Below are 27,888 nucleotides of genomic sequence, written 5' to 3' on the forward strand. Positions count from 1 at the left end.
TTAGGAAAAAGACAGAGATGTCCATTCTTGCCATTTCTGTTCCACATTGTACTGGAGGTTCAAGCCAGAGTAATGAGGCAAGAAGGATAGCAAGAGGAAGAAAAGTGAAAGAGAAAGAAGGAGAAAGAAAGAAAGAAAGAAAGAAAGAAAGAAAGAAAGAAAGAAAGAAAGAAAGAAAGAAAGAAAGAAAAAGGAAGAAAAAGAAAGAGAAAGAAAGAGAAAGAAAAGAGGAAAGGAGGGAGGGAGGAAAAGAAAAGAAATAGTAGGCATCCGATCGGAAAAGAAGAAATAAAACTGTATTTACAAATGAGATGATCCTGTGTATAGAGAATACCTAGGACTAAACAAAACAAAACTATTAAAACCAATAAATTATTTCAGCAGTATTACCAGGTACAACATCAATATACAAAAATAAATTGTATTTGTATACTTGAGTAATGAACTATTCAAAAATTAAATTAAGAAAATTCCATTAACAATAACAAAACTATAATATTAGGGATAAAGTTAACAAAATAAGTACAAAGCTTGCATACTGAAAACTATAAAACAACCATGAACAAAATTAAAGAAGACCTAAATAAATGTAAAGATATCCCATGTTCATAGATCAGAAAACTTAATATTGTTAACATGGCAATATTCCCCCAAATGATCTACAGACTTAACGCAATCCTTATCAAAATCTCAGCTGAGTTCTTTGTAGAAATTGACAAGACACCTGCGAAACTGAAATGGAATTGCAAGGGACTCCACATAGCCAAAACAATCTGGGAAATGATAAAGTAGGAAGACTCACGCTTCACAGTTTTGTAACTTATTAGAAAGCAACAGTAATCAAAGCACTGTGGCACTGGCGTAATGATAAACATACAGATCAATAGAATAGAATTGAGAGTCCAGAAATAAATTCATACATTTATGGCCAATTCACTGTGTGTTTGTTTGTTTGTTTGTTTGTTTGTTTGTTTCGAGAGAAAGAGATAGAGCGTGAGCAGAGGAGGGGCAGAGGGAGAGGGAGAGAGAGAATCCCAAGCAGGCTCCATACTGTTAGCACAGAGGCCGACGTAGGGCTCGAACCCACGAACCATGAGATCATGAACTGAACTGAAACCAAGAGCCAGCTGCTTAACTGACTGAGCCACCCAGGCACCCCTATGGCCAATTCACTTTTGACAAATATGCCAAGACCATTCAATGGGGAAAGGATACTACTGTTTACGAGAAATATAGCTGGGACAACCGGGTATCCACAAGCAAAAGAATAAAGTTGCACACATATCTCACATCGAATATACAAAATTAACTCAATATTGATCACAGGCCTATATGGAAGAGCTAAATCTATAAAAATTCGTAAAAGAAACCATAGGTGTAAATCTTCATGAGTTTGAATTAGTGGTTTCTTAGATATGCCATACACACAAAAATAGACAAACTGGACTTCATCAGAATCATAAACAGATATGTTTTAAAGAACATTACTAGGAAAGTGAAAAGATATCCCCCCCCCCACCGTGTGGAAAGAATTATTTGCAAATCACATATCTGATAAAGGTCTAGTATTCAAAATATATAAATAATTCTTATAATTCAACAATGAAATGACAAATTAACTAAAAAATTAGGAAAGGATCTCAACAGACCTTTCACCAAAGATATACATATGACCAATAAGCACATGAAAATTACTCAACATCATTTGTCATTAGAGAAACACAAATAGAAACAGCAGTGAGATACTACTTCAAACCCACTAGGATGGCAATAATTTAAAAAGATAATAGCAATTGCTAGGTGAGGATGTGTAGAAACTGGAGCCCTCACATATTGCTGGTGGGAAAGTAAAATGGTTCAGCTGCTTTGGAAAGCAGTTTGGCAATTCCTCAAAAGGTTAAACATCGAGTTACCATGTGACCCACAATTCTATTCCTAGGCATATTTCCAAGAGAAATGAAAACATATATCCATTCACACAAAGAGTTGTGCATGAATGGTAATAGCAGTGCTATGAACAATAACCAAGAAATGGGAACAACTCAAACGTCCATCAACTGACAATGGATAAACAAAATGTGGTATATTCATACAATGCCATATTATTCGGCCACAAAAAGGAAGTACTCATACATGCTATAACATGGACGGACCTTGAAAACATTACGTTAAGTGAAAAAGGTCAGACACAAAAAGCTATATATTGTATGATTTCATTTATATGAAATGTTCAGAATAGGCAAATCCATAGAGAGAAAGTAAATTAGTAGTTGCTAGAGGGAGGGGAACGGGGAATGAGAAGTGACAGCTAATTGGTATAAAGTTTCTTTTGGAATGCTAAAACTGTTCTAATATTGATTGTGGTGATGGTTGCACAACACCATGAATATACTAAAAATCATTGAATTGTACGCTTTAAATGGGTAAATTGGTGAATGTCTTCCATGTGAATTCTATCTCAATAAAGCAGTTTTAAAAAAGAAGTAAGGAGGTGAAATTTACCACTAAGCCAATGGGAACAAAGATTTGGAGTTGAAATTAAATTGATTTAAAAATAAAAGATGCTCCAGACAAAAATGGAATATTGTTCAGCATTAGGAAAAAAATGAGCCATGAAACCATGAAAAGGCACGGAGGAATCTTTACAGGCCTATTACACAGTGAAAGAAGCTAATCTGAAAAGGCTGTGTATTGTACAATTCCAACGATTCCATCTTGCAAAAGACAAAACCATAAAGACAGTAAAAAGATCAGTGGTCACTAGAGGTTAGAGGGCAGGGACAGATGAACAGATAGACCACAGGATTCTTAGGGCAGTGAAACTACTCTGTATGATATTATAATGCCTCGCTATACATGTGTCAAACCAATAGAACATACAATACCAAGAAGGATCTCTATCATAAACCTCAGACTTTGGGTGATAATGATGTGTCAATGTAGGTTCGTTGATGTTAACACATGTATCACTCTGGTGCTGGATGTTGACACTACGGGAGGCCGGGGACAGGACTTCCATGGGAACTCTATACTTTCTGCTCAGTTTTGCTATGAACCTAAAAATGCTCTACAAATAGTCTACCATTTAAAAAGAGAAGGCAAGGGGTGCCTGGGTAGCTCAGTCAGTTGAGCAACAGACTCTTGGTTTCAGCTCAGGTCATGATCTCACAGTTTGTGAGTTCGAGCCCTGCCATCGGGCTCTGTGCTGGTGGTGCAGAGCCTGCTTGGGATTCTTTCTCTCTCTACCCCTCTCTCTCTATAAATAAATAAATAAACAAACATTTTAAAAGCTTTTTATTTTTTTTATTTAAAAAATGTTTTTTAATGTTTATTTATTTTTGACAGAGAGAGAGAGAGAGAGAGAGAGAGAGAGAGAGAGAGAGCGCATGAACAGGGGAGGGTCAGAGAGAGGGAGACACAGAATCTGAAACAGGCTCCAGGCTCTGAGCTGTCAGCATGGAGCCCGACGTGGGGCTCGAACTCACAGTGTGAGAGATCATGACCTGAGCCGAAGTCGGACGCTCAACTGACTGAGCCACCCAGGCGCCCCCATTTTAAAAACTTTTTATTTTTTTTTAAAATTTTTTTTTTCAACGTTTTTTATTTATTTTTGGGACAGAGAGAGACAGAGCATGAACGGGGGAGGGGCAGAGAGAGAGGGAGACACAGAATCGGAAACAGGCTCCAGGCTCCGAGCCATCAGCCCAGAGCCTGACGCGGGGCTCGAACTCATGGACCGCGAGATCGTGACCTGCGCTTAACTGACTGCGCCACCCAGGCGCCCCTAAAAACTTTTTAAAAGAGAAAGCAAAAAAATAATAAATGTCCTCTTTCTTATACTTCTGATTTTGTGGGATTCATGCTCTCTGTACTCTTGATGGCTCGTCATCATCCCAAGGATAAACCCCATTCCCCTTTAGCTTGATTTAAGAAAAGAATAAAGTGTCTACTCCACGCAAGACATTGTTTACTAGGGGATGAGGAAAGGAGAATGGTAGCCTCGCATACTAAAACTGATGCTTGATTTAAGAAAATGGCAAGGAAATCACAGTTGAGATATACTTTTCTGTATTTTTGTATTTTCTTAAGGAATCTCTACACCCAACGTGGGGCTCGAACTCACGACCCTGACATCAAGAGTCGCATGCTCTACCGACTGGGCCAGTCAGGTGCCCCTCCCTGTGATTTTCTGCATTTTTTAAAATCTAGAATTTGTGACTTATTTGTATTGTGCTAGCTTGATTGGGGCAATGATTATATTAAGTAAAAACTGCAGAAGACATGTACCTAGAAAAAAAATTTTTTTCAAATGGTCTGGTTCACTTCCCATCTTCCTTTTACTTCCCCCAACTCCCTTCACCTCCTCCCCTTTCCCTCCATCAAACGAAATAGAGTGATAGCCCCATCCCACGAATCAGAAAGGTAGCTGCCAATCAGCATAAAGGGGGAAAAGACTCTGAGTGGGCAAGATGGATAAGAACAGACAAGAAAATGTAGGGATTTCCTAGAAGGATATTCTCTAAAACAAGTGGATATCATTAAATTATCCCAAAGATATGTAGCAGAGATGTGTTCATTTTTTAAAGCTTATTTACTTTTGAGAGGGGGAGGGGCAGAGAGAGAGGGAGAGAGAGAATCCCAAGCAGGCTCCAAGATGTTAGCACAGAGTCCAATGCGGGGCTCGATCCCGTGAACCGTGAGATCATGAGCTGAGCAGAAATCCAGAGTCGGATGCTTAACCGACTGAGCCACCCAGGCGCCCCTAGATATCTGTTTCATCACTGAAATTTAATCATCATTTAACAGTGGTACCCAGCAAAAGCAATTTAACATTATCCTACCCAATACACATTCAAACACAAAGGAACCATAAACACAGCTTGAGTCTTTCCTCCCCTCGCAAGGATTTCAGCATAAACCCGAGCAAAAGAAGATGAATGCTAAAAATCCCCACCAGGAATCTAGATCTATCCCACTACCCTTTATTCACGAGGCAACTATGAAGTCCACTGTGAGCAGCCGGAAAACTTGTGTGTTCAACTTGTCCTGCCTGGCTGGGAATCAAGTCACCTGAACATCTCGGGGAACAGAGTGATCAGGCCTCCGGCCACACAGGCGGAGCAAATGTTCAAGGAGCCACCAAGCTCCGAATGCAAAGCCTAGTAGCAACTTCGAGTCTTTAGGCTGGATGTGGAGTACCTGGCTGAACAGCCTCACCCGAAACAGCCATCCCAACATTACGCAAAGAATCCAGAAATTCTGCTGCAACCCAGCTGGTCTGGTTTCTTGAAAACAGCTTGCTGATAATTGTGTTGCCCGCCCCCGGCACAGGGTTTTTGCCACAGGAGCTTGGTACATATTTATCAGTGATGGTGCTGCTGCTAGTGAGCGGACCCCGAAGATGGACGGCCCCGTGCGAGGGAAGACCTAGAAAGAAAAGTCCACTTTGTCTGGCAGCATTTGAGATGGGTCACGTCACATGTGACATGCGACGGTGCTGTGGCACACGAGGCATTATTGCCAATTTTCATAGTAGTTCTAACAGGTTGGCATTTTTATCCCCAGTTTATAGATGAAGCACCCAAGACTCAGGGAGATTATGCACTATGCCCAGGGTCACTAAGGTAAGGAACGGCTGAGCAGAGATTTACGTCTGAACTCCTGAAGCCCGCGTTCTTTCTACTACATCACACGACCTTTTCTTACTCAGCTTTCCATGTCAAAAGCTTAGCTCTTAAAAATCTCTTATGGTGCTATTAAGAATGAATGTTTGTTGTAATTTATTATTCCTGGTATCTCGAAGGCTCGTTGGTCAACGATAACCAGAGCTGAGACAATTCTGAATGGGGCTTTTCACAGCGGAGCAGTTTGAATTATGCATTAATTTTTTTTTTTTTTAATCAATGGCTAACAGATTCAGAAGAAATGGGGAGGAAACAGACTTTAAAACTTGGTAAACACAGATGTGTGAGGGAAATGTTTCCACCAGTGCGTATTCTTTCACCCTCTGTGATCTGGGGCTTGTTAACATCCTTTCATCCTGGAAGGAAATCTAACATGCATCCTGTAGCTTCTTTCGGTCAAGTTTGATTATGCCAATTTATCACAATTATTGCTTTATTTTTAATCGGAATAAGGACACTAATTGAGCGTCTTCTTTGGTCTAGAAGATTTGTGAAGAGACCGTTCAAAGGTGATGTAAAGTGCTCATGATTGTAAACAAAATCTGCTAGAAGGTTGCTACAGTGAAGAAACCCATTAATTTTACATTAAGAATTTGTTAAGGGGAATGGGACAATTGAGTACATCAGGAATACCGTTACCACAGAACTCCTTCCATGTTTGGAAAGAGATCATTAACAGGGTTTAATGCATCATAAGAAAACCCCAGAGCTTGGTGTTTCACTATTTACTGGATTTCTGATCTGAAAGGGGGGAAATGTAGGTGCCATATATCTTTTTAAGCATATTTTAGACCTAAGCTCATCAAGAGTGGATTGTTGTTGTGGTTGTTGTTGTTGTTGTTGTTTAAAGAAAAGGTAAATGGAATAGCCCTTGATCCTGGGGGATGTCTGGGCTCCAGGCAGATTCAGAAGACTCTCACTAGGATTAACACGAGTATGAGGAAGAAGACAAGTTAAGCCCACTGGAAGTGTCCATTGCTATTCTCAAGGCTGCGTGGAGGAAGCGGGATGCGTAGTAACTGAGAGAGACCCTTGGCAACTTCCTGGTTCTCCATTTGGCCTCCTGTCCACCAGGTCAGCTTGGGCCTACCTGCAGAGGGAGCCGGCCTTCACCTCCTTGTTCTGAGACCGGGTCTCATCCTGGGCAAGAGATGAGCCCCAGGAGCCCCTGCAGTGGAGAGCGGCTGAAGCAGCCTTGGGGCTGGCTCCCACTTTCAAGTCTCCCTGCCTCAGTTCTTTAACCTGGAAAATGGCACTAATCAGAATCCCATTAAGTGAGTCAACTCACGCAAAGAGCTTGCTACTCTGCGTGGCACACAGCAAGCGCTTCACGATCACTCTCATCACCGCTATCCTCTCCCTCGGACAGATTAAATTACTTCTCCAAGGTCACTTCCTGTGGTGGGACAAGGTGGGCCGCGCGTCACTATTCTGATTCCTGGGCTGATGCTATTTCCCCTGCACAAGCACAGCGGGTGATTTCAGAAGCATGAAAAGGTCCCGCATCCACTTCGATAACTTCCTCCTCCACCTGCGTCACAGTGACTAAGATCTCTATCCTTGATGACCTCTTTGAAGTGTTTTCTGGTGATATATAATTTTGCTAAGTGAAGTGAGTTCGCTTCTCCGGAGAGGGAACACATTACAGAATACGAAGCAGCAGAAACGGGCTTCCTGGGATGACTAAACCATGATTAAACATCATCACTGTAAACCAACTACAGGGACTAAGTGAACAAGACACCGAACAAGGTACAACGTGCCTGAAGGGCAGGGAGAAAGGACAGGCTTAGAATAGAGGTTGGTCAGAGGTGGGGGACAGACAGCCAGAAAAAAAAAATAATAATAAAGGGCAAAAGTCTCTCTAAAGAGTTTAGAGGAAGTCCTTCACAAACACTATGCTCTTAGGTTTCATCCATGAACCCGAACCTCAAACGTACACCCGACTATTAACAATTTTCTAGAAGCAAAAGAGAAATGCACACCCAGAACTCAGAAATATGTATATGTTGATGAGTCCATTTCCATGCCAAATCAATCCCCTTGAGCTCTAGTTCATGAGATTTAATGACAAAAATAATTCAGAGTGTGGGCTTGAGTTAGAAAAAGAGGAGTTCATCTATTAACCACATAAGAATACCAAGAATGACTTTCAAAAATCGTACATATAATTTTTTTTCTTTAAAAAAAGATAGCACATTAACTTCAAGCAGTGCCTGGGCTGCATATTTTATGAGGTTTATTTGTACCGCATATCTTTGATGGGCTCTATTTGTGGCTGAAAGTACAAACATACTGATTACAATCACTCTTCCGTACATTTAGGAACAAAATTAATTATCTGCAAAAAGCAGCCAGGCTTAGATAGATTCTCAGTCAGTAAATGATAATAGACGGCGCCCAAATATAATGACTCCGTTTCCTACTTTATCTGTTTTAGGCATTCTGAGTGGAATGAAAAAAGGAAAAATTAATTCACTTTCTGAATATTCTTCAGGAAGGACTTGAATTGGCTAATAAGAAGAGAGCACCAACCCTCCCACAGCCCCCACCCCCAGATGAAATACCCAACACCCCTGCTGGATTATGCACTTCCCAAAGGGACTTTTTTTTTTTTTTTTTCGTTTTCTAGCTTCCGGCATTGCTTTTATTTGTTTCTGTTTTACGTTATATAGTAATTTATTTGAATGATATGGTTAATATTTATACAAGTATTGTTTTACTAGCTGTTTTATAATATACTTACCCATTGCTGTATTTGAAATGGTTCATATATTAATTCCACAGTTGTTGTTTTTTTTTATTTTACGAAATCTTTTTTTACAGGGTTATTGAGGTGGATTTGGGGACTTCTGTAATTCTCCCGTGTCAAGTGTACAATGTAACGATTTTTATGAAATTGACTCAGTCGTGCCACCGTTGCCACAAACCAGTTGTAGAACATTCCGTCACCCCAGTAAGATCCTTCGTGCCCGTTCCGGCATTGCTTTTGAGAAGTCTGATGAATTCGGAACCCCAAACACCCCGGGGGACGTTTTAAAAGGACAGTAAGAGGTCTGCACTTGCACCGAAACAAAGGTTGTTTGTCTCACCCTGTTAGCATTCCCCCCAACAAGGAAAGGACTGGCAAACTGGGAGCCCCAGTACATGCCCGGGATCAGCACTCAGAAGCCTGTGGCTGCTGGCAATCGTGAAGTCTGTATTTTATCTCACAAAAGCTGCAGCATGCTAGAAGAAACCTGCCCCAATTCCCTCATCTTGGCCTTTTTTGTGAAACCCTTTATTACAGCAACATTATAACCACCCTCACCTGAGGAAATTGCTGTACTACAAGTGGAACTTCATTTAAAAGTGCTTCTGTGGCGTTTGAAATATGTTTTCAATTTTCCAGGTGGGGGTGGGGAGGCTGCCTGGTGAGAAACGGTCCCGGTCGAAAGCACGCGTCGCCGGAGACCCTCAGCAAGGTAGCAAAAATGCACAAGCGTGAGGGGTGAGGGGGCCCAGGTTACCTGTGGGGGTGCTGCCGTGAGGACATGAGTAACCTTATTCCAAGTGGGGAGACAGGAATCACAGAGGAGTCACGCTGTGTACATGACGCCGTGTTTTCTGAGGCGTTTCGGCTTTGCGAGGGAGAGAGCAAGTAGCCGGGGGCTTTTGTGCCCTCACCAGGTAGGAGGCTGCTTTCACTGGACTCTTGATTCCCTGGCCACTCAACACAGAGAAGGCATTTTCATGGACTCCCTCACTGTCAACGCTGGGAGCACAAAGATTCTCAGGATATCACAGCATGGCATGATCTTTGTGGACTTCTGCCCGCTTGGCCAACTTTTCCTGACCTTCTAACCTTTTCAGATATACTCTGAGGACTAATCAGTCCTCCACATAACTCCTGGTGTGTGATAACCACCTTAGAAGTGCAGTGAAAGAGAAAACTTCACTCAGCCGAGCCAGTTAGCGATACAAAACCCCCAACCCCGGCCAAGCAAGAAAAGAAATGAAGGCACGGGGACCGAAAGAGAGAGCAGGGACCGAAAGAGAGAGCGGCGGAGTGGGAGCTGAAGGCCCAGAGCAGCAGAGTTTACTCCTAATCAGACGCGACAGTCAGGGGCCCCTTTCATACTTCCTTTTTAAAGTATTCTCTCAAGAGCTGAGAAAGCTGCCACTGTTTTTTGTCTCTGGGCATGTCTCTGGCCACGCCTTTGGGCCAACCGGTCAGGGCTGAGCTTGGTGTCTTCCACGCTTTCTAATTTCCTTGCTTGATCCCCCGAAAGCATTGTGAACTTGGGAGGTTCTTGCAGCCATCCGAGTTCGGGGGATCCTGTGTTGCCAGTGTTCCCTGGGTCCCTTGGGTTTGTGCGTGTCTTAGAAATGGAGGCACTTTTGCCCCACACTCGTTTCCAAGTATCTTTGAATAGTGAACAGCCTTGGAAGACAGAGATAGTGCCTCCCTTCAGAGAAAAGAGCAGGCAGACTCACTACCTATTATCAAAGATCCGAGTTCCCTGAGCTCAACGCTCTGCTCCTGGAGTGCGACTCACCGTGGGCAGAACTCATCTGGCCCTCCTTGCCTTACCCCATGGGAGTCGGGGCTCGGGGATCAGGTACGGGCGCGGGTACTACCTCTACTGCTCTAAGAAACAAACTGTCCTTCATCTCTGAGCCAGGGAGTCTCACGTCTTCAGCCATGAAACTGTGGCCCGCGAACTTGTTCGCTTGCGATCAGGGTAAAGATCTTTCACAGTTCTCGGGGACATGTTCTGGCTCCACCAGTCCACAGACCACAGAAAGGAAAAACTTCTTTCTCAAGGCTCAGAACATAAAGGACGGCTGGTAATCACACCGCCACTTCTTGCCAAGGCAAAGGCATGTAATTCCAGATTCGTGCAGGGCCCCCGTAATTTCCCAATATGAGCCATAATATATATAATTTCAGGATGGAGCATTTAAAAAAGCTCCCCTTGTGTGACCACCGTTTGAAACGCGCCCTGAAATTAACATGTAGTGCCTAAAAGTGCCGCCAAGTTTTTCCTTTGTATGTTTCTCTTCAATAAGGAGGTAATCTACGTTTCAAAACTATATGTTTTCCCCCATGGGAGGCACTCAAGCTATTTTTATCGTGCCTGAAGAAAGAATGGCAGCCTGTAAACATTTTTGTCTTTCCAGAAATGGACCTCATGCAAATGAAGTTGCTTACCACAGTTTGAGAGGCTGACCTGTAGACGCTAATTAGGTAGTGAGTCATTTACTTGTTTTTATCACTTTGAAATCACTTTGTACTGAAAACAGCTTGTATGAATTCAGACAAGGTATCTCTATCTGAGACTGAAAAATGAAAGTCCAAAGTGATAGCTTCAAGAGAGAAGCACTGACACTCTGACACCTGAGAAATAACCTCAGCCTTCAAAGCCGAGACGAAGGGAGGGCTAATCTTGGAAATTCTGATGAGTTACAGTCAGTCACACAGACAGCAAAATATAAGAATTTGATAGAGTGAATTATTGGTGAGGATCAACAGAGAATCTTCCCCAGAGCTTCCTAGCCCACATAAATACTGACTTCACCAAAGAGATCTTTCAGAAATTCTAGCAAAGGAAATGGACGTATTGGATACCAGAGTATGTTACGTTCTCATCACACAACGTTACTGCTTAGGAAACTCCGTAACGGAGACCCGCGAAGGTCCAGAATCAAAGCAAATGCATTAAAAACCATCTGTTGGTCTAATGGACAGATTCCAAACATTGCAATGGGAAAATAAACTATTCCTCACCACTGGCACTGCTCATATAGATTCCAGGCAAAGTCATTTCGCTGTGTGACTGGCTCTTTCATTACCCACGCACACATTCCTTCTTCCCCTAGAAACTACTCTGTGCCTTTAAGTGGTATGAAGAATAAAACTCTCATGCCTTTTGGTACTTCATTGGGAAATACTATACAGCAAGGGTCTCCAAGGAGGGAGAATGAATTCAAGCACCATGCAGCTGGAAAAACAGCAGAGAGTAATACAGGATATTAAATAAGATAGTAAGAACCTAGTTAGCCTGTGTTCAGGGAAGGAAGACGCTGGGGAAGACAGAGGTGAAGCATTTGACAGAGCGAGAGAGTAAACTGTTAAAAGCATGAGCTTTGGAGTCCGGCATATCTGGCTTTGAGTGTCAGCTTTGCTACCTGCTAGCTGAGTGACCCCTGAGAGCAGCAACAGAACCACCACCATCTCTCCACCCCTCCTTGCAACCCCCGGCATCTATCATAGTGCCCCCACAACTGGATGTTCATTAATGTTTCCCGAAATGAGTCCTAGCTCAGATCATACTAAAATATCATGATGAGGAACGACAGGGACAAAGAGTGGTGGTAGGAAAGGTTGCAGTTCTGCCCGACGTTCAGTTGAGTCATGGAATAAGCTAAGGTAATGAACTTGTGGGAGAGGAAACACTAATGCTGAGACATTCTGAGATGAATCAATAAAGAAAGTACATGAGAACAAATGGAAAACTAAAAGTGCAAACAGTCATGTGAGTATATGTCAGCAATGACTATGGGGGTGGGGTACAGAAAGTAAATGAAATCATAGAAACTTTGGGGACAATTTCTGGGAGAGCAGTAAACATACAAGATGCTGATTATTAACCACTGAATAAATGGATGTGAAATGTACAATGGCTATGCCTATAATCCACACACACGTATGTGGTAATGACAATCAAAATGGTTTCAGAATAAAAACAATTGCATTTTTAAAAGCAGGTTGTGGACTGAGAACAAACTGAGGGTTGATGGGGGGTGGGAGGGAGGGGAGGGTAGGTGATGGGTATTGAAGAGGGCATTTTTTGGGATGAGCACTGGGTGTTGTATGGAAACCAACTTGACAATAAATTTCATAAAAAAATAAATAAATAAAATAAAAGCAGGTTGTGGTTGGGGCGCCTGGGTGGCTCAGTAGGTTAAATGTCTGCCTCTTGATTTCAGCTCAGGTCATGCATAATCTCACGGTTCGTGGGATTGAGCCCCTCTTTGGGTTCTGCGCTGGGCACAGAGCCTACTTGGGATTCTCTCTCTGCCCCTCCCCTGCTCTCTCTCTCTTTCAAAATAAATAAACATTTTTAAAAATAAATAAATAAAAGAAGGTTGTGACATTTGACAGTGTGGGTGTAGTCCAACAACAATGTTGAAAATACACGCATTGATAACTGTACATACTTGTATTTGCTTCAGGGTGAAAGACGTGGAATTCAATAATGTGCTGGTAAATTTAACAGTGATGCTCCCACCCAAGTACTATTATAAACCTACTCGATGCTCACTTGGGGCCATGATATTTAACCTAGTTCACAAATGTAGATAGAGTCAAGGTGGATCTCTTTACAGTCCCATCATTAAAACCTTCTTGGACTTTTCAGTACAAATGTTCTGTCTCCTTCCCTCCCTCTCAGCTTTCTTTCTTGATCTCTGTCTCTCTCTCTCTCATGCTCATGCACACACACACACACACACACACACACACACATTTTCACACAATATTTTATTCATCTCTTTGGACTAAAATGACATGAAACATCCTGGCACTTAAAAATAAATTTAAGAAGAACTCACTGTCCATTTGGCACTTAGGAAAATACAGTAAAAAGAGTACCGAACTGGGTTTGAGCAAGTACCTGCCACGTGTCTTGAACTCTGCCAGGTACTTTGAACCTATCTTTCAATTAATCTCCATATATCAACCCTATTTTATAGATGAGGAATCTGAGGTCCTAGCTTTGCCATTAGCCATCATTCACTCCCAATCTCTGGGCCTTACCTTATGCTTCAAACAAGGTGGCTGGATTTGTTCCCAGAGGAGTATCAGAATCAACTGGGGCACTTATTTTAAAAAAAATAATTTTTATGTAATGTCTATCCCCAACATGGGGCTCGAACTTACAACCCTGAGATCAACAGTTGCATGCTCTACAGACTGAGCCAGCTAGGTGCCCCTGGGCACTTTTAAAATGACAAATTCTGGGGCGCCTGGGGCTCTCAGTCGGTTAAGCGTCCGACTTCGTCTGGGGTCTTGATCTCACAGTTCACGAGTTTCAAGCCCCATATCAGGCTCTGTGCCGACAGCTCAGAGTCGCTCTCTCAAAAGTAAACATTAAAAGTAAATCTCTCGGGGCGCCTGGGTGGCACAGTCGGTTAAGCGTCCGACTTCAGCCAGGTCACGATCTCGCGGTCCGTGAGTTTGAACCCCGCGTCGGGCTCGGGGCTGATGGCTCAGAGCCTGGAGCCTGTTTCCGATTCTGTGTCTCCCTCTCTCTCTGCCCCTCCCCCGTTCATGCTCTGTCTCTCTCTGTCCCAAAAATAAATAAACGTTGAAAAAAAAATTAAAAAAAAAGTAAATCTCTCAAAAGTAAACATTAAAAAAAAATAAAATGACAAACTCTATGACTAATTCTCCAGCCTCTCCACAGACCTATGGCATCTACCCCCAGGGGTAGACTCTGGGAATCTAACAAGTTGCCCAGGTGATAGTGATGATGAACCAAGTTTGGGAACCAGACGGTTACCACCTCTGGGAGGGCTGACAACGAGAACACCCGAAACATTCAATCCCATGCCTCCCCTTGGTATTTGGAGGAAACGAAAACTATCTTAGGGAAAACTAAAGCACTAACAGGCCATACTTAACAAAAATTCAACAGCGCCCGGTTCACTTAGAAGACCACCATGTCCCTTGTAATCGGGCGTAAATGGTAGCCAGCAGAACAACTGTGCAAAGTCCCTGTACGGCGGACCTCATGGCACGGCTTGGAGCTAGCTGAAAAGGTTGTCCCAACAGAGCTCAGGAAGAGCATATTTTCAAAGAGGTCTCTCACCACAGCCTAACCTCAAACAGGACAGACTGGCAGGATTTTACATTTTATCACAACAGGAAGGTGAGGGTGCTATAGCAGAACCTCATTAATGCTTTGGTTTTAAATCGGCTTTTGCTTTGGGGCATTCTGCGGGTTTGTTAACATGAATCGAGTTCAGCAGTCTACCCAGCCCTCACTTCCCCTCACCCCTCCCCCACCCCCCCCACCCGCAAATAGCCCAGCCCCTTTCTGGCTGGTACAGAATATGGGCTGGATCGCACCTGGCCAACGATTCCCCCACCCCCACCATTTGGGATATATTACTTAGAGTTGGTGGTCATAAAACAGTAACAAGGCAGAGTTTACATACGCTTGCTGTTCTAGTTCAGGCATTCCCTGGGGAAGGCCGACTTCACGCTCTCATAACCAGCTGGGAGCTGGGAGCTGGGAGCTGGGAGCAATCAGACCCTTAATGGCCAAAACAGAAAGGGACTGCATCACTGAGCACCTCTGGACAGCCAAGCCTTTTCTTCCTGTACGATAATGACATGACATGTACTCCCCCAGCATGCACACGCATTTGCCTGTGTGCGTGTGCATGTGCGTGTGCTCATGCTCCCCCCCACACATGTGTGCAACTAAAATACAGCAGGTTTGGCACCCTGAAATAACTATCCAATTGAAGTTCATGATGACTTTGCAAAATCGTTATGGCGCTTTTACACTTGATCTTAGCCAAAAGGCCGAGAAGCGATCGTTAGAGCGATTTTAGAATGAAAGTTTGGAGGGTCTAACCGGAGACAGACTGGCATAGTGGGAATAGGGAGTGCTAGCAGCAGAAGACCTAGGATTCTAGTCCCTCTGGCTCTTCGGTTAATTACATAACTTTGGACCAGCTTCTCTAAACTTGATTTCTTCATTTGTAAATCAATGGGATTGGACTAGCTAATCTCTCATGGCCCCTTCCACCACTCACATTATGGTGAAATGCTCAGGATGGTGAAATTTATTCAGTTACACACCTGTCCATCAACTAGAGTCGACCTTTTCAAGACTTAAGAACTGCGTCTTGGGTAACTGTGAATACCCAGCACCTGGCAAAGTGCCATGAACAAAGCAGATGCTTAATAAATGTTTACTAAGGGGCGCCTGGGTGGCTCAGTCGGTTGAGTGTCCGACTTCAGCTCAGGTCACGATCTCGCGGTCCGTGAGTTCGAGCCCCGCGTCGGGCTCTGGGCTCATGGCTCGGAGCCTGGAGCCTGCTTCCGATTCTGTGTCTCCCTCTCTCTGCCCCTCCCCCCCGTTCATGCTCTGTCTCTCTCTGTGTCAAAAATAAATAAACGTTAAAAAAAAATTAAAAAGACCTTTAAAAAACAAATAAATAAATGTTTACTAAATAAACCTTCATGCCTAGAGCCCAATCACAACAATGCACTTAACCCCTTAGCAGTTCCCCACCCTACTTTTGTGTCTAAAAGCACTTGACAAGAACACATGTTTTTAAGATTAATTATGTCGCTGTGAAGCGACCAATATCAGAGTCAACTTTTACACATCCCCAAACCCTGTCTTGAACGTTGTCTCATTTTTCCTCTTATTAAAGACATTTCCACACCCTGGCCCCCTTGCTTTGTGTCTGACACGCAGGGGGCCCTCAAGCACTAGCAGGTGGGTGAGTTTGCGGGCACATCCACTTGTCATTTTTCCAGTTCTGTAAGATTTACTGTTGCATAAGGCCCCAGAATCTGGCCTCGAATTATAAAGCAGTCAAGGAAATAATTAGCCACTGAAGAACACGATCGCTAGATAGGACATTTCTGTTCGTTTTACTATAAAATATTTTCTCAGTAAACGTGTTTTAAACGGCTAACGTTGTGAACGGGGCACTTAGAGCAGCTGCGTGAGTAGCCGTGCCGCGGCGTGCATCATTTCCGTCCTCCTTCCCAGTTTAATTCACCCAAGAAACCAATTACGCCTATCGCTTTGAATTTCCCGAGTTCAAAGATGGACTGAAGGGCCCGGTCTGCCCTCCGCATTCTGGGTAACCAACGGCCGAGAGTCTGCGGCAGTCTCACCGTCTAGAAGCTAAGAGCACGCGTCAACCAAGCCAGCCAAACCTGGGTTTGAATCCCAGTTCCCCCACCTCAATTTAACAGCTTTGAGATCCCGGACAAGGTATTTAACTTCTGTTTTAAGTTTATGTATTTACTTTGAGAGGTTCTAACACTAGAACCTGTTTTGTGGATTACCGTGAAACACTGTCAGGTGAACTGGCCAGCAGAGCACCTGGGATGTAGTTGGACTTCGACAGTGGCAGCAGATTACCGGATTTTGCCACCTCCTTCTACGAAGCTGGCAGCATTCAGGAATCGGTCACGACCACCTCAGCGGGATGTGCTGGGAGCTCTTGGCTGTGTGTTCTGCTCCACCTTGAAAAGTGGGTGCGTCCCATGGTTCTGAACGTGTGCACTCTGGCCCCGCTGTCAGAACCGTCCCACCCCCATCACAAAGCCCATCCGAACAGGGTTAGACTGGTGTAACCGAGGTCATGGAAACAATTGCTGGAAAACGTGGACGTTTTGCCTCGCTTACATTCTCATGTAGTGACGGTCAGTTAGTGGGTTCTGGCTGGGCCTCTTGTGTTTAAAGTCACGACTCAAAAGGGTCGTGTGATAGACACAATTAAGAGCCCGAGAGTGAAATAAGAATCCGAAACATTGGTGATAACCTCATCGAAGGCAAACCCGATCAACTGCTGAATCACAGCTCTTCCACTAACTAGAGCTGGGTGCCCTTGGGTAAGTTATAGTTTCACTGAGCTTCAGTTTCCCCACTTGTGAAATGGAGGTAATGTGCCTGCCTCCCAGGGTTGTCACGAGGATTGCAATGACTGACAACAGTGGGAATAATAGCTTATATTTACTGAAGACTTACCGTGTACCACGCACACGCTAAATGCGCTAACGTGTTATTCCCTATGAAGAAGATATCCTTTTTAACCTCATTTTACGAATCAGCAATACGAGGCCCACAAAGATAAGAAGATTCACCCGAGTTCCCACGGCAACCAAGGAGATGAAGCCAAAATGCAAAGCCAGGCACTAGGACTCCGTAGCCTGTGAGATCGTGCAGCCCCTCTATCATCTCTGCCCACCCCCCACCCCCGATCCTCCCCGCATTTCTCTCCATCGGCACCTGCTGCTGGCCAGGCTGCCACACCCTCATCGGACCCAATTCCTCAGAAAACTGTAGACTGGTACTCACGGTGGTGGTCAGCTTTCCTCCATTCTTCTGGACATATTGGATGGAATCGTGGATCGTTGAAAAGAGCCCAAGCAGCACATTCTCCATGTCGTAGATTCTGTATACGCCATTCACCAGTTCTTCCAGAGACAGAATGTATTCTCTCCAGTACTTGTCAATCTCCACCACGCCTGCCATACAGCCTTGCATGACCACATTGCAGTAGCCACCGCAAGGCTTAACCATCATCAGTCCCTGGCAGTAAGAGCAGTACCACATCCTGGTGAGCATCCGGCCACAGTCTTTACTGAACTTCAGATGATCAGTTGTGTTGATCACCTCAATTCCGAGATTCAGGGCCTGGAGGAAGATCCGGGTGACCTGCAGCGACTTGGAAACCTGGGTCATAATAAGCTTGGGGAAATTCCCAAAGACTTTCAGGTCACGCCTTGCCCCTCGGAGGCACTCGTTGATGTCCGAGGTCGACTCAGGCAGGCCGGGGCTCATGAGCTGGGTATAGATGACTGGAAACAGGCTGTCAAACAAATCATTGACCATGTCGTCCACATTGATGTCAGAACCCAGGATATAGAGAGACACGTCGGTGAAAAATTCACCCACAAACTCAAAAGCTTGCGGGGTCAGGCTCGGATAGTTGTTCTTAAACATGGCGTTGGTGTAATTCTTGGCGTGGCGAACAACAATTTCAAAGGCCTCTGTAAAATAAGAGATATAGAAATGCCCACAAATTAAAGCATGAAAACCCGGGGCGTAATTGAATTTGAGATTTCTCTATCGCTGTGGTGATTAAAGTCCCGCTTGCCTTAAATAATTGACTCATATTCATTTCTGGCATTGCCTCTACTCCTGCGGTTGTCTGCTCCTATAAATCAATTTTCCTTTCTGAACATGAAGTCCAAACTCTGATGTGCACATAAATTCTTAAACACACAAATTGTATTTCAAATGACAAAAGCCAGGATTCGGTTAACGTTTCGGCTTCTCATGAAAATATTGATTAAAAATTGGCTAAATGAGAAGTTATTTCTCTTTCTCTCACTGATTTATTCAGTTACAAAGAAAATGTACTTCAAGACATTTCATTTTTAGACAGAGACAAATATTTGACAACAAACCATATACTTTATAAACTCCCATAACAATTTCAGCCTGTTCAGCCCTGGAGGAGAGAGGCAAGTTCTTAGCCAAGAATAAAAGCCATCACGAATTTAATCATTTTGGGTAGGTATTCTCCAGGTAACTTTAAGGGAGTATCTGATGTACTGCCAGACCTAGACAATGGAATTTATCCCCAAAATGGGTATCTGCATGGGAAAAAACAATCCATGCCCTTATCTATACATTTGATATTGCAAATAACACCTCTGGTATTTGCAAGCTGAACGTTTGGAAGGATAAGTACTGAGCTTCCTTGGTAAAGTTTGCCTTCCACGTGGCTTGGAAGCCTTACGTACTCTACAGAGACCATGAATTCGGGATTACATCTGCTGCCCCTCCCCCTTGGCATAAGGCCCAATTAGTGTCACTGGTTTGAGAAAGAGCGTGGTAAAGTCACCATCTCGTTTTCTCCAAACTGAAACACGCCAGACACAGATGATCTCAAATAATCAGAGTTCCACATTTATAGGAGGGAAGGGATAACAGCCGTAACGATGGGCCTTTCACAAAATAAGACCGAGTTTAAAAACAAACAAAAATAACCAAGTTTCCGGAGACATTTACAATTAACCTACTACTTTCTTTCACTCCCTTCCAAAGCGCAAAGGTCCATGACAGATGTAGTCTAAATGATGCCAATTCACGAGCCTTGAAAAAGCACATTATTACTACTTTCACACTACTGGACAGACGGTACTCCACCAGCTCCTTGGGATTACTTAGTCCGACATCTCACAGTCACCTGCGGCGGAAGCGGGCTCCAGGTTGTGCCACCGTCATCCGCCCCAGATCCCTCACAGGGTAGAACACGCTTGCTAGATTCTTCCCTCGGGCTCATGACACGCCCAGCCACGGTGAGCAGACGCCAGTGTAATTCCGCTGGGCTTCCAAGCCCACTTGCGAAAGCTAATCGTCATTTCCATCAACTGCTCATTTGTTCGTCTTGGTTTGTTTCGTTTAGAACGTTAAGCGATGCCTGGAAAGGTGATTTACTTTACAGCAATTTCTTCCCAACCCCACAAGCTACTTTATTCTCAATCCTTGAGTCTAAAGGTTGAACGAGGCCATGAGGCCAAGAGATCACCCGGCGCAATACAAAGGACCAGTGAGTGAATTCTTTGAAATCATCAGAAATTCGGAGATTTAAAACTCTCCATTCATTTTAATTTCAGCTACCTATCATTTAATGTATCCTAGGCTCTGTGTGAGGTGTCGGGAATATGTAAGTGCTGGGTAGTTGGAGATAAATGATATCCCATCCTTGTCTTAGTCTTATAAGTGCTCACAAGCTGTATGGTGCATACAAAGCGTTTCCGAGAATATGATAATATCTACATTCTACAAAAATCTTCTGAATCTGATACTGTGGTCCCCATTTTATAGATGATGGAACTGATGCTCAGCAGAGTTTAAGCACTTCCCTCGGGTCCCATAGCTGCAAAGTAGTAGTCAGCTCAGACTAGGGCCTCCCAGCACTGGTTACACTCTAGCTGCCCTCAGCCCGACGGCCAACACACATATCCTCAAAATTCTTCGTAGAAAGTTAACTTCTTTTTAAGCTCATTATTTTCCCATTGGCTTCTCCTCTCCAGATGGAAGTGTTATTTGAAGGAATTGCAGCCCAAAGACCCACAAAGCAGAGTCATACTTTCACCTTTGCCTTGGGGCAGCACAAGGTAAGGGGGGGGGAGGACTGCTACTCTAAAATGAACTCTCTACAAGGCAAATCTCGTCTCTAGCACAGTGCATGCGTTCTCTAATGTGTGAGATATAGGGCAGTCTGTTCCATAGACTGTACTGCCAGAACCTTGGTGTTTTGTTTTTTTTTTTTCTGTTACTAGCACTGCTGGATCAATAGAAAAAGAAAATTACAGAAGATCACGAACTCTTCTGCAGAAAGAATAACAACAATGCATATCGCAGGGGGAAAGGGCTCAGGGTTCACATCTAACCTCCAGCTCACATGTGCTCCCTGCTCTAACTTTCACAGCTCAGAATCCACTTAGCACGTCTCTGGGTTGTGCCCAACCCCCTTCCTTCTATATCACAGGACAACAGACCAAACCATAACTGCTCAAGGAAGGCTCCTTGGGGACTTATAGAAACCACCACGAGGTGAAAAGTGACGCTCAGCTTGAGGCTGGCAACTGGAGGTTTCATGAAATGAAGCCAAGGGCTAGAATTACTGCAAGGAAGTTCAGCCCATTGATTTTGGGGGGGGGGGGATAGAGGGGGGTCAGATAATAATCCACACTTAAGCTAGGGGGAATTTCCTCTGTCTCCTTCCTGGAAAGAAGCCAGGAGTCACGTCCAGGAAAAACTGGAACAATGTAAAAATGAGAGGCATAAAGAAAAATTTGGCACTGAACAAAATTATTTTTTTTACAATATATAAAAAGATACGCTGAGTTAATACACATCCCAATATCGCAAGATTTGTAGATGTGCCCATCATTATCCCGGTCACCACTGTCTGGACACGCTCTAGTGTTGTCAACATCCTCCTGAAATTATGGTGCTCAAAACGGGACACAATTCTCCAGATGTGGTTTGATACTGAAGTTTGCAATCAGGCCATGATGTCTCTTTAAATGGTTCAATAACTTCTTCAACTAACCACCCCCCCTGCAACCTCTGGACATACAGTCTATCACTGAGCAAAAGGACCATCTTCACTTTCGGTAATGATGTTTCTGCATTCAGGCCCACACAGAAAGAAATGTGTTTTCACGGGCCTTTTCAGTAGAAGGCTGCATGTGTTTAAAAAGGAGATGATAACTGTGGTTGGAAAAGAGGAACAAGTGAACTTCTGAATTCCCTTCAAGCCCTTAAGAATAGGGCAGCCCCAGGGCGCCTGGGTGGCTCGGTCAGTTATGATCTCTCCGTTTGTGAGTCAAGAATTCCTGCTTGTGATTCTCTCTCTTCCCCCTCCCTCTCTGACCCTCCCCTGTACTCACGCTCTCCCTGTCTCAAAATAAATAAATAAACTTAAAAGAAAGAGAGAGAGAGAACATGGCAACTACTTTATAAAAACTCTTTAAACTCATAGCACAAATGCCATAACAAGTTGGGATTCAAAACTGTCCTTGTTTTTAAGCATAGGTGCTTTATTATTTTTTATTTTTAAATATAATTTATTGTCACACTGGCTTACATACAACGCCCAGTGCTCATCCTAACAGGTGCCCTGCTCAATGCCCATCACCCACTTTCCCCTCTCCCCCACCCGCTATCAACCCTCAGTTTGCTCTCTGTATTTAAGAATCTCTTATGCTTTGCCTCCCTCCCTCTCTGTAACTATTTTTTCCCTTTCCCTTCCCCCATGGTTTTATTTTAAGTTTCTCAAGATCCACATATGAGTGAAAACGTATGATACCTGTCTTCTCTGACTGACTTATTTCACTCAACGTAATACCTTCCAGTTCCATCCACATTGCTACAAATGGCATGATTTCATTCTTTCTCATTGCCAAGTAGTATTCCGTTGTGTATATAAACCACATCTTTATCCATTCGTCGGTTGATGGATATTTAGGCTCTTTCCATAATTTGACTATTGTTGAAAGTGCTGCTATAAGTATTGGGGTGCATGTACCCTTATGCATCAGCACTCCTGTATCCTTTGGGTAAATTCCTAGTAGTGCTGTTGCTGGGTTGTAGGGTAGTTCAATTTTTAACTTTTTGAGGACCTTGCACACTGTTTTCCGGAGTGGCTGCACCAGTTTCAAGCATAGGTACTTTAATAGGAAAAGGAAACTAACATTAATGAGGTACCTGCAATGTACATGGAAGTATCTGTGATAAACTTGCTTACATATGTCCTCTCATTGAACTTTAACATAGCCATATGTATTTGGAATTATTTTTATTTGACTGGTGAGGAAACTGAGGCTCAGACAGGTTAAATGGCTTGTACGAGGTAATGCCTCTAATTAAATGTCAGGGCCTGAATCTGAATGTAGGTCAGTTTAACACCACGCCCCTTATTAATTTTACTATATGCATCGCCCTTGAAAACTGGATATTGGGGGGGCTCCTGGGTGGCCCAGTTGGTTAAGCATCTGACTTCGGCTCAGGTCATGATCTTGTGGTCTATGAGTTCAAGCCCCGTGTCAGGCTCTGTGCTGACAGCTCTGAGTCTGGAGCCTGCTTTGGATTCTGTGTCTCCTTCTCTCTCTGTCCCTCCCCCACTGGTGCTCTGTCTGTCTGTCTCTCTCTCTCTCAAAAACAAATAAACATTAAAAATTACAAAAAAAAAAAAGAAAACTGGATATTGGGAGACTTGTGGTCTTGGCTTGAACATGTAAAGAGCTTAGAATTCATCACTCCCATCCTCCACAAAAGATAGAAGCTCAACAAACTGAAAATCACCAATTCTTCTTTGACCCATTAAGGGAACTGAGGTCACAGAGCAAACGGCCACCCTGAAATATGGGAAGAGAGGCAAACATAGAAACTCACAGCTGAGATCAGCTTACCTGGAGCAGAAGCCACTGGAGCCATAAACTACTAGGAACATTTTCAGGGTAATTTTGACAAACGCAGGCTGAATGTGGACTTGCTTGACACCTAAAAACTCCTGGGCCCCCAGTATTATGAGGTCCCCTCCCACACTTCCATGGGATTTACCTCCAGAAAACATACAGCGTTCTCACGGTGAAGATCTAAGACAAGTCTCTTTGTTTTTCAGGCAGGAGGAGGAAAAAGTAGTAATTTAGACGTCCACTGCTTTCCAAAGGACACGTTACCAAAGCCTAATATACCTGGTAAAAGGGCAACCAGACAACTCTGGCCCCCTCTAGCTCTCTTGTTCTATTGAAAGGGAGAAAACAAAAGCTGAGATAAACTTATGAAGGTCACAGCCCAAGAATTTAGGCTCACTGAAAGCCTAAGATTAATCATAAGATTATAGACCACTTCTATTCCCCCCATAATTTACCATGAGAAAGACAAAGACCCTATTTAAGAAGGAGCTATTAGGGAAACCCAAAAACAACTGGTGAGAAAAAAAAAAATAGAACAAGGAAACTAGAGAAAACTAAAGCCTCTGGCACCGATGGCTACAACAGACATTAAATAGCCCAGCTCCTAGTCAAATTAACATAAAAATTCACACTAAAATCGCAATTACCTTAGTTCCTATTACCCCATATCACGTCTTAGTTTCAACGATCACAGCCATGCTCAAAGGTAAGAAAAACAGTCTGAAGAGACAAAGCAAACATCAGAACCATAATCACATATGGCACAGATTCTGGAAATATCAGACAGGGAATTTAAAATAACTATTATCAGTATGTTAAGGGCTATAATGAAATAAGTGAACAACGTACAAGAACAGATTGAGTAATGTAAATACAAAGACGGAAACTGTAAGAAATATCAAAATAAAATGTTAGAAATCAAAAACGCAAACAGAAATGAATCAGTGAGTTTAAAGAAATGTCAACAGAAAGTTCCCAAACCAAAATGGAGAGAGAAAAAATAAATAGAAAAGCATACCTAAGAACTGTGAGACAAATTCAAAAGGTGTAAAATCTGTGTCATTGCAATTCCAGGAAGAGAAGAGAGAACAGGAGAAGTATTTGAGGTAATAATGGCCAAAAATTTCACAAAATTCATGACAGACACCATGCACAGGTCCAAGAAGCTCAGAGAACAAGCCGGTTGAGTATCAAAATGCCTACTTCTAGGTATATCATACTCAACCTGCAGAAAACCCAAGAGAAAGAGAAAGTCTTCCAAGATGCCCAGCTGGTTATGTGTCCGACTTCAGCTCAGGTCATGATCTCACAGTTTGTGAGTTCGAGCCCCGTGTTGGGCTGGCTGCTGTTGGCACAGAGCCTGCTCCAGATCCTCTGTCCCCTCTCTCTCTGCCCCTCCCCCACTCCTGCTTTGTTTCTCTCTCAAAAAGAAATAAACATTAATAAAAAAGAATTCTATCGAACATCTTGTCAGAAACCATGCAAGCCAAGAGGGAAGTGAAATATTTAGTGTTGAAAGAAAAAAAACCTCATCAATGTGGGATTGTTTCCAGCAAAATTATGATCGAAAAAGGAAGGAAAAATAAAGACCATCTCAGAGCAACAAAAATAGAAAAAATTTGACACAGTAGACTCGCCTTGCATAAAATGTTAGAAGCAAATTTTCAGTAAATTAATTAGGTCAGAAAATTAGGTCTAGGTAAAGAAAGGAAGAGCATGAGACAAGGAATAAATAAAGGTAAAATGAAATATTTTACTTTTCTTTTTTGAAAAAATGATCTGGGGCACCCGGATGGCTCAATTGGTTAAGTGTCTAACGCTTGGTTTCGGCTCAGGTCATGATCTCACAGTTCGTGAGATCGAGCTCCGCATCAGGCTCAGCGCCGACAGCGCGGAGCCTGCTTGGGATTTCCCTCTCCTTCGCTCTCTGACCCTTCCTGGCTTGCTCATTCTCTATCTCTCAAAAAAAAATAAACAGAAATTTTCAAAAAAAAATTGTAAAAATTGACGTAATGGGTAACTTCAAAGCAATAATAGCAACAGTATATTTGGATGTAGGATGTAGATGGAACGGGACGGAGGAATAAGGAATACCCTGTTACAAGGTAAAGTCACTACCAGTGAGGCAACATAGAAGGCAGAAACAAAGAAAAGAAGGTTAAAAACAGCCAAAACAAAGAATAAGCACAATGAGTAGAAAGCAGTTAGAAACACAGTGGATACTAATACAATTACATCACTAATCACTATTTTTTTTGACAGTTTTTTAATGTTTATTTTTAATAGAGAGAGACCGAGCGAGTGGAGGAGCGTCAGAGAGAGAGAGGGAGACACAGAATCCAAAGCAGGCTCCAAGCTCTGAGCTGTCAGCACAGAGCCGGACACGGGGCTCGAACCCACAGACCGTGAGATTATGACCTGAGCCGAAGTCGGAGGCGTAAAGCAACTGAGCCACCCAGTTGCCCCACTAATCACTTTAAATGCAAATGGTTTACATGCACAATTAGGGGCACCTGGCTGGCTCAGTCAGTGGCGCACACAACTATTGATCTCAGGGTTTTAAGTTCAAGTCCCACGTGAGGTAGAGAGATTACTTAAAAATAACATCTTTAAATATACAAATAGAGGCGCCTGGGTGACTCGGTCAGTTGAGCATCCAACTCTGACTTTGTCTCAGGTCATGATCTCACGGTTCCTGAATCTGAGCCCCGCATCAGGCTTGCTGCTGTCAGCACAGAGCCTTCTTTGGATCCTCTGTCCTCCCCTACCCCTGCCCCTCTCCTGCTTGTGCTCTCTCTCTCTCAAAAATACATACATACATACATACATACACACACAAAGTAAAAAAGACTATTAGAGTAAATATAAAAACAAAACCCAACTCTAGATTGTCTACAGAAAACACATCTTAAATATAAAGACAAAAAGGGATAGAGAAAGATATACCATGCTAACACTAAGAAAAAACTGGAATAGCTAAATTAATTTCAGACTAAGCTTTGGAAGAAGGAAAACTATTAGGGATAAAGGAGTCAATTCTACAAGAAGACATAATCCTTAACATGTATGCATTTACCAACAGAACATCAAAATATGTGAAGCAAAACCGACAGAATTGTAAGAGGAATATACAAATCTACAATTATAGTTGGAAACATCAACATCCCTCTATCAGTAACAAATCTATCAGGCAGATAATTAGTAAGGATACAGATGAACTGAACAGCACTATCAATCAAATAGATCTCATTGACATTTAGGGCACTTCATCCATCTACAGCAAGATATACATTCTTTCCAAGCTCACATAAAACATTCCCCAAGACAGACCACGTTCTGGGCCATAAAATGCATCTTACGCATTTAAAAGCACAGAAATCATACAAAGAACATTCTTAGACCACATGGCTTTAAATTACAAATCAATAACAGAAAGAGAACAGGATAGTATCCAATCATTTGCAAATTAAACAACACACTTCTACATACCACATGGAACAAAGAAGTCTTAAGAGAAATTTTTAAATATTTTCAACTAAATGAAAATGAAACTAAATACAACTCACTGAAATTGGTGGGATGCAATAAAAAAAGAGTGAAATCTGGCCATCTGCAACAACACGGATGGAGCTAGAGAGTATAACGCTAAGCAAAATCAGTCAGAGAAAAACAAACACCGTATGATTTCACTCATATGTGGAATTTAAGAAACAAAACAAATGGACAAAGAAAGGGGGAGAGAGAGAGAGAGAGAGAGAGAGAGAGAGAGAGAGAGAGAGAGAGAGAAACCAAGAAACAGACACTTACCTATAAAGAACTGATGGTTACCAGAGGAGAGGTGGGTGGGGGAATGGGCGAAATAGGTGGAGAGGATCAAGAGGTCACTTGTCATGACGAACAGAGTAGTGTACAGAAATGTGAGTCACTATATATTACACCCGAAACTAATATAACACTGTATGTTAACCATACTGGAAGTAAAATTAAAAGCATAATAAAAACGAAAAAAAGAAATTGGTGGGATGCAGCAAAAGCAGTGCTTAGAGGGAAATTTATAGCATTGAATGCATATATTAGAAAGGAAAAAAAAGATCTCAAATCAGTAAGATTTCACCAAAGGAATCTAGAGAAAGAAGAGCAATATCAATCTAAAGCAAGCAGAATAATAAAAATTAGAGCAGCAATCAATGAAATGGAAAAGAGAAAATCAATAGAGAAATCCAATGAAACCAAAAGCTAGTTCTTTGAAAAGATCAATGAAATTTAAAAATATCTAGCCAGACTAATCCAAAAAGAGAGAGAGAGGGAAAAAACCCCATAATTTACTAATACGAAAAACAGAAGAGGAGTCATTATTACTGTTCCATAGATATTAAAAGAATAAAAACATGATATTTATGAACAACTCTATGGCGACAACCTTGATAAAAAAAAAAATCGATGAAATGTGCCAACCCCTTGAAA

General features: G+C 42.8%; 1 protein-coding gene across 2 annotated transcripts in view; it reads right to left on the reverse strand.

Moving 5' to 3' along the window:
- Positions 1-27,888, reverse strand: part of GPC3 (glypican 3) — a 421,980-nt gene that overhangs the window by 180,254 nt on the left and 213,838 nt on the right. For both annotated transcript variants that reach the window (XM_023249386.2, XM_023249385.2), the window contains exon 3: positions 17,783-18,477. In XM_023249386.2, coding sequence (XP_023105154.1) covers positions 17,783-18,477 — 695 coding nt within the window. The remainder of the gene's footprint in view (positions 1-17,782; positions 18,478-27,888) is intronic.

The sequence above is a fragment of the Felis catus genome, chromosome X (genome assembly GCF_018350175.1).
Source record: "Felis catus isolate Fca126 chromosome X, F.catus_Fca126_mat1.0, whole genome shotgun sequence".
NCBI classification, from domain to species: domain Eukaryota; kingdom Metazoa; phylum Chordata; class Mammalia; order Carnivora; family Felidae; genus Felis; species Felis catus.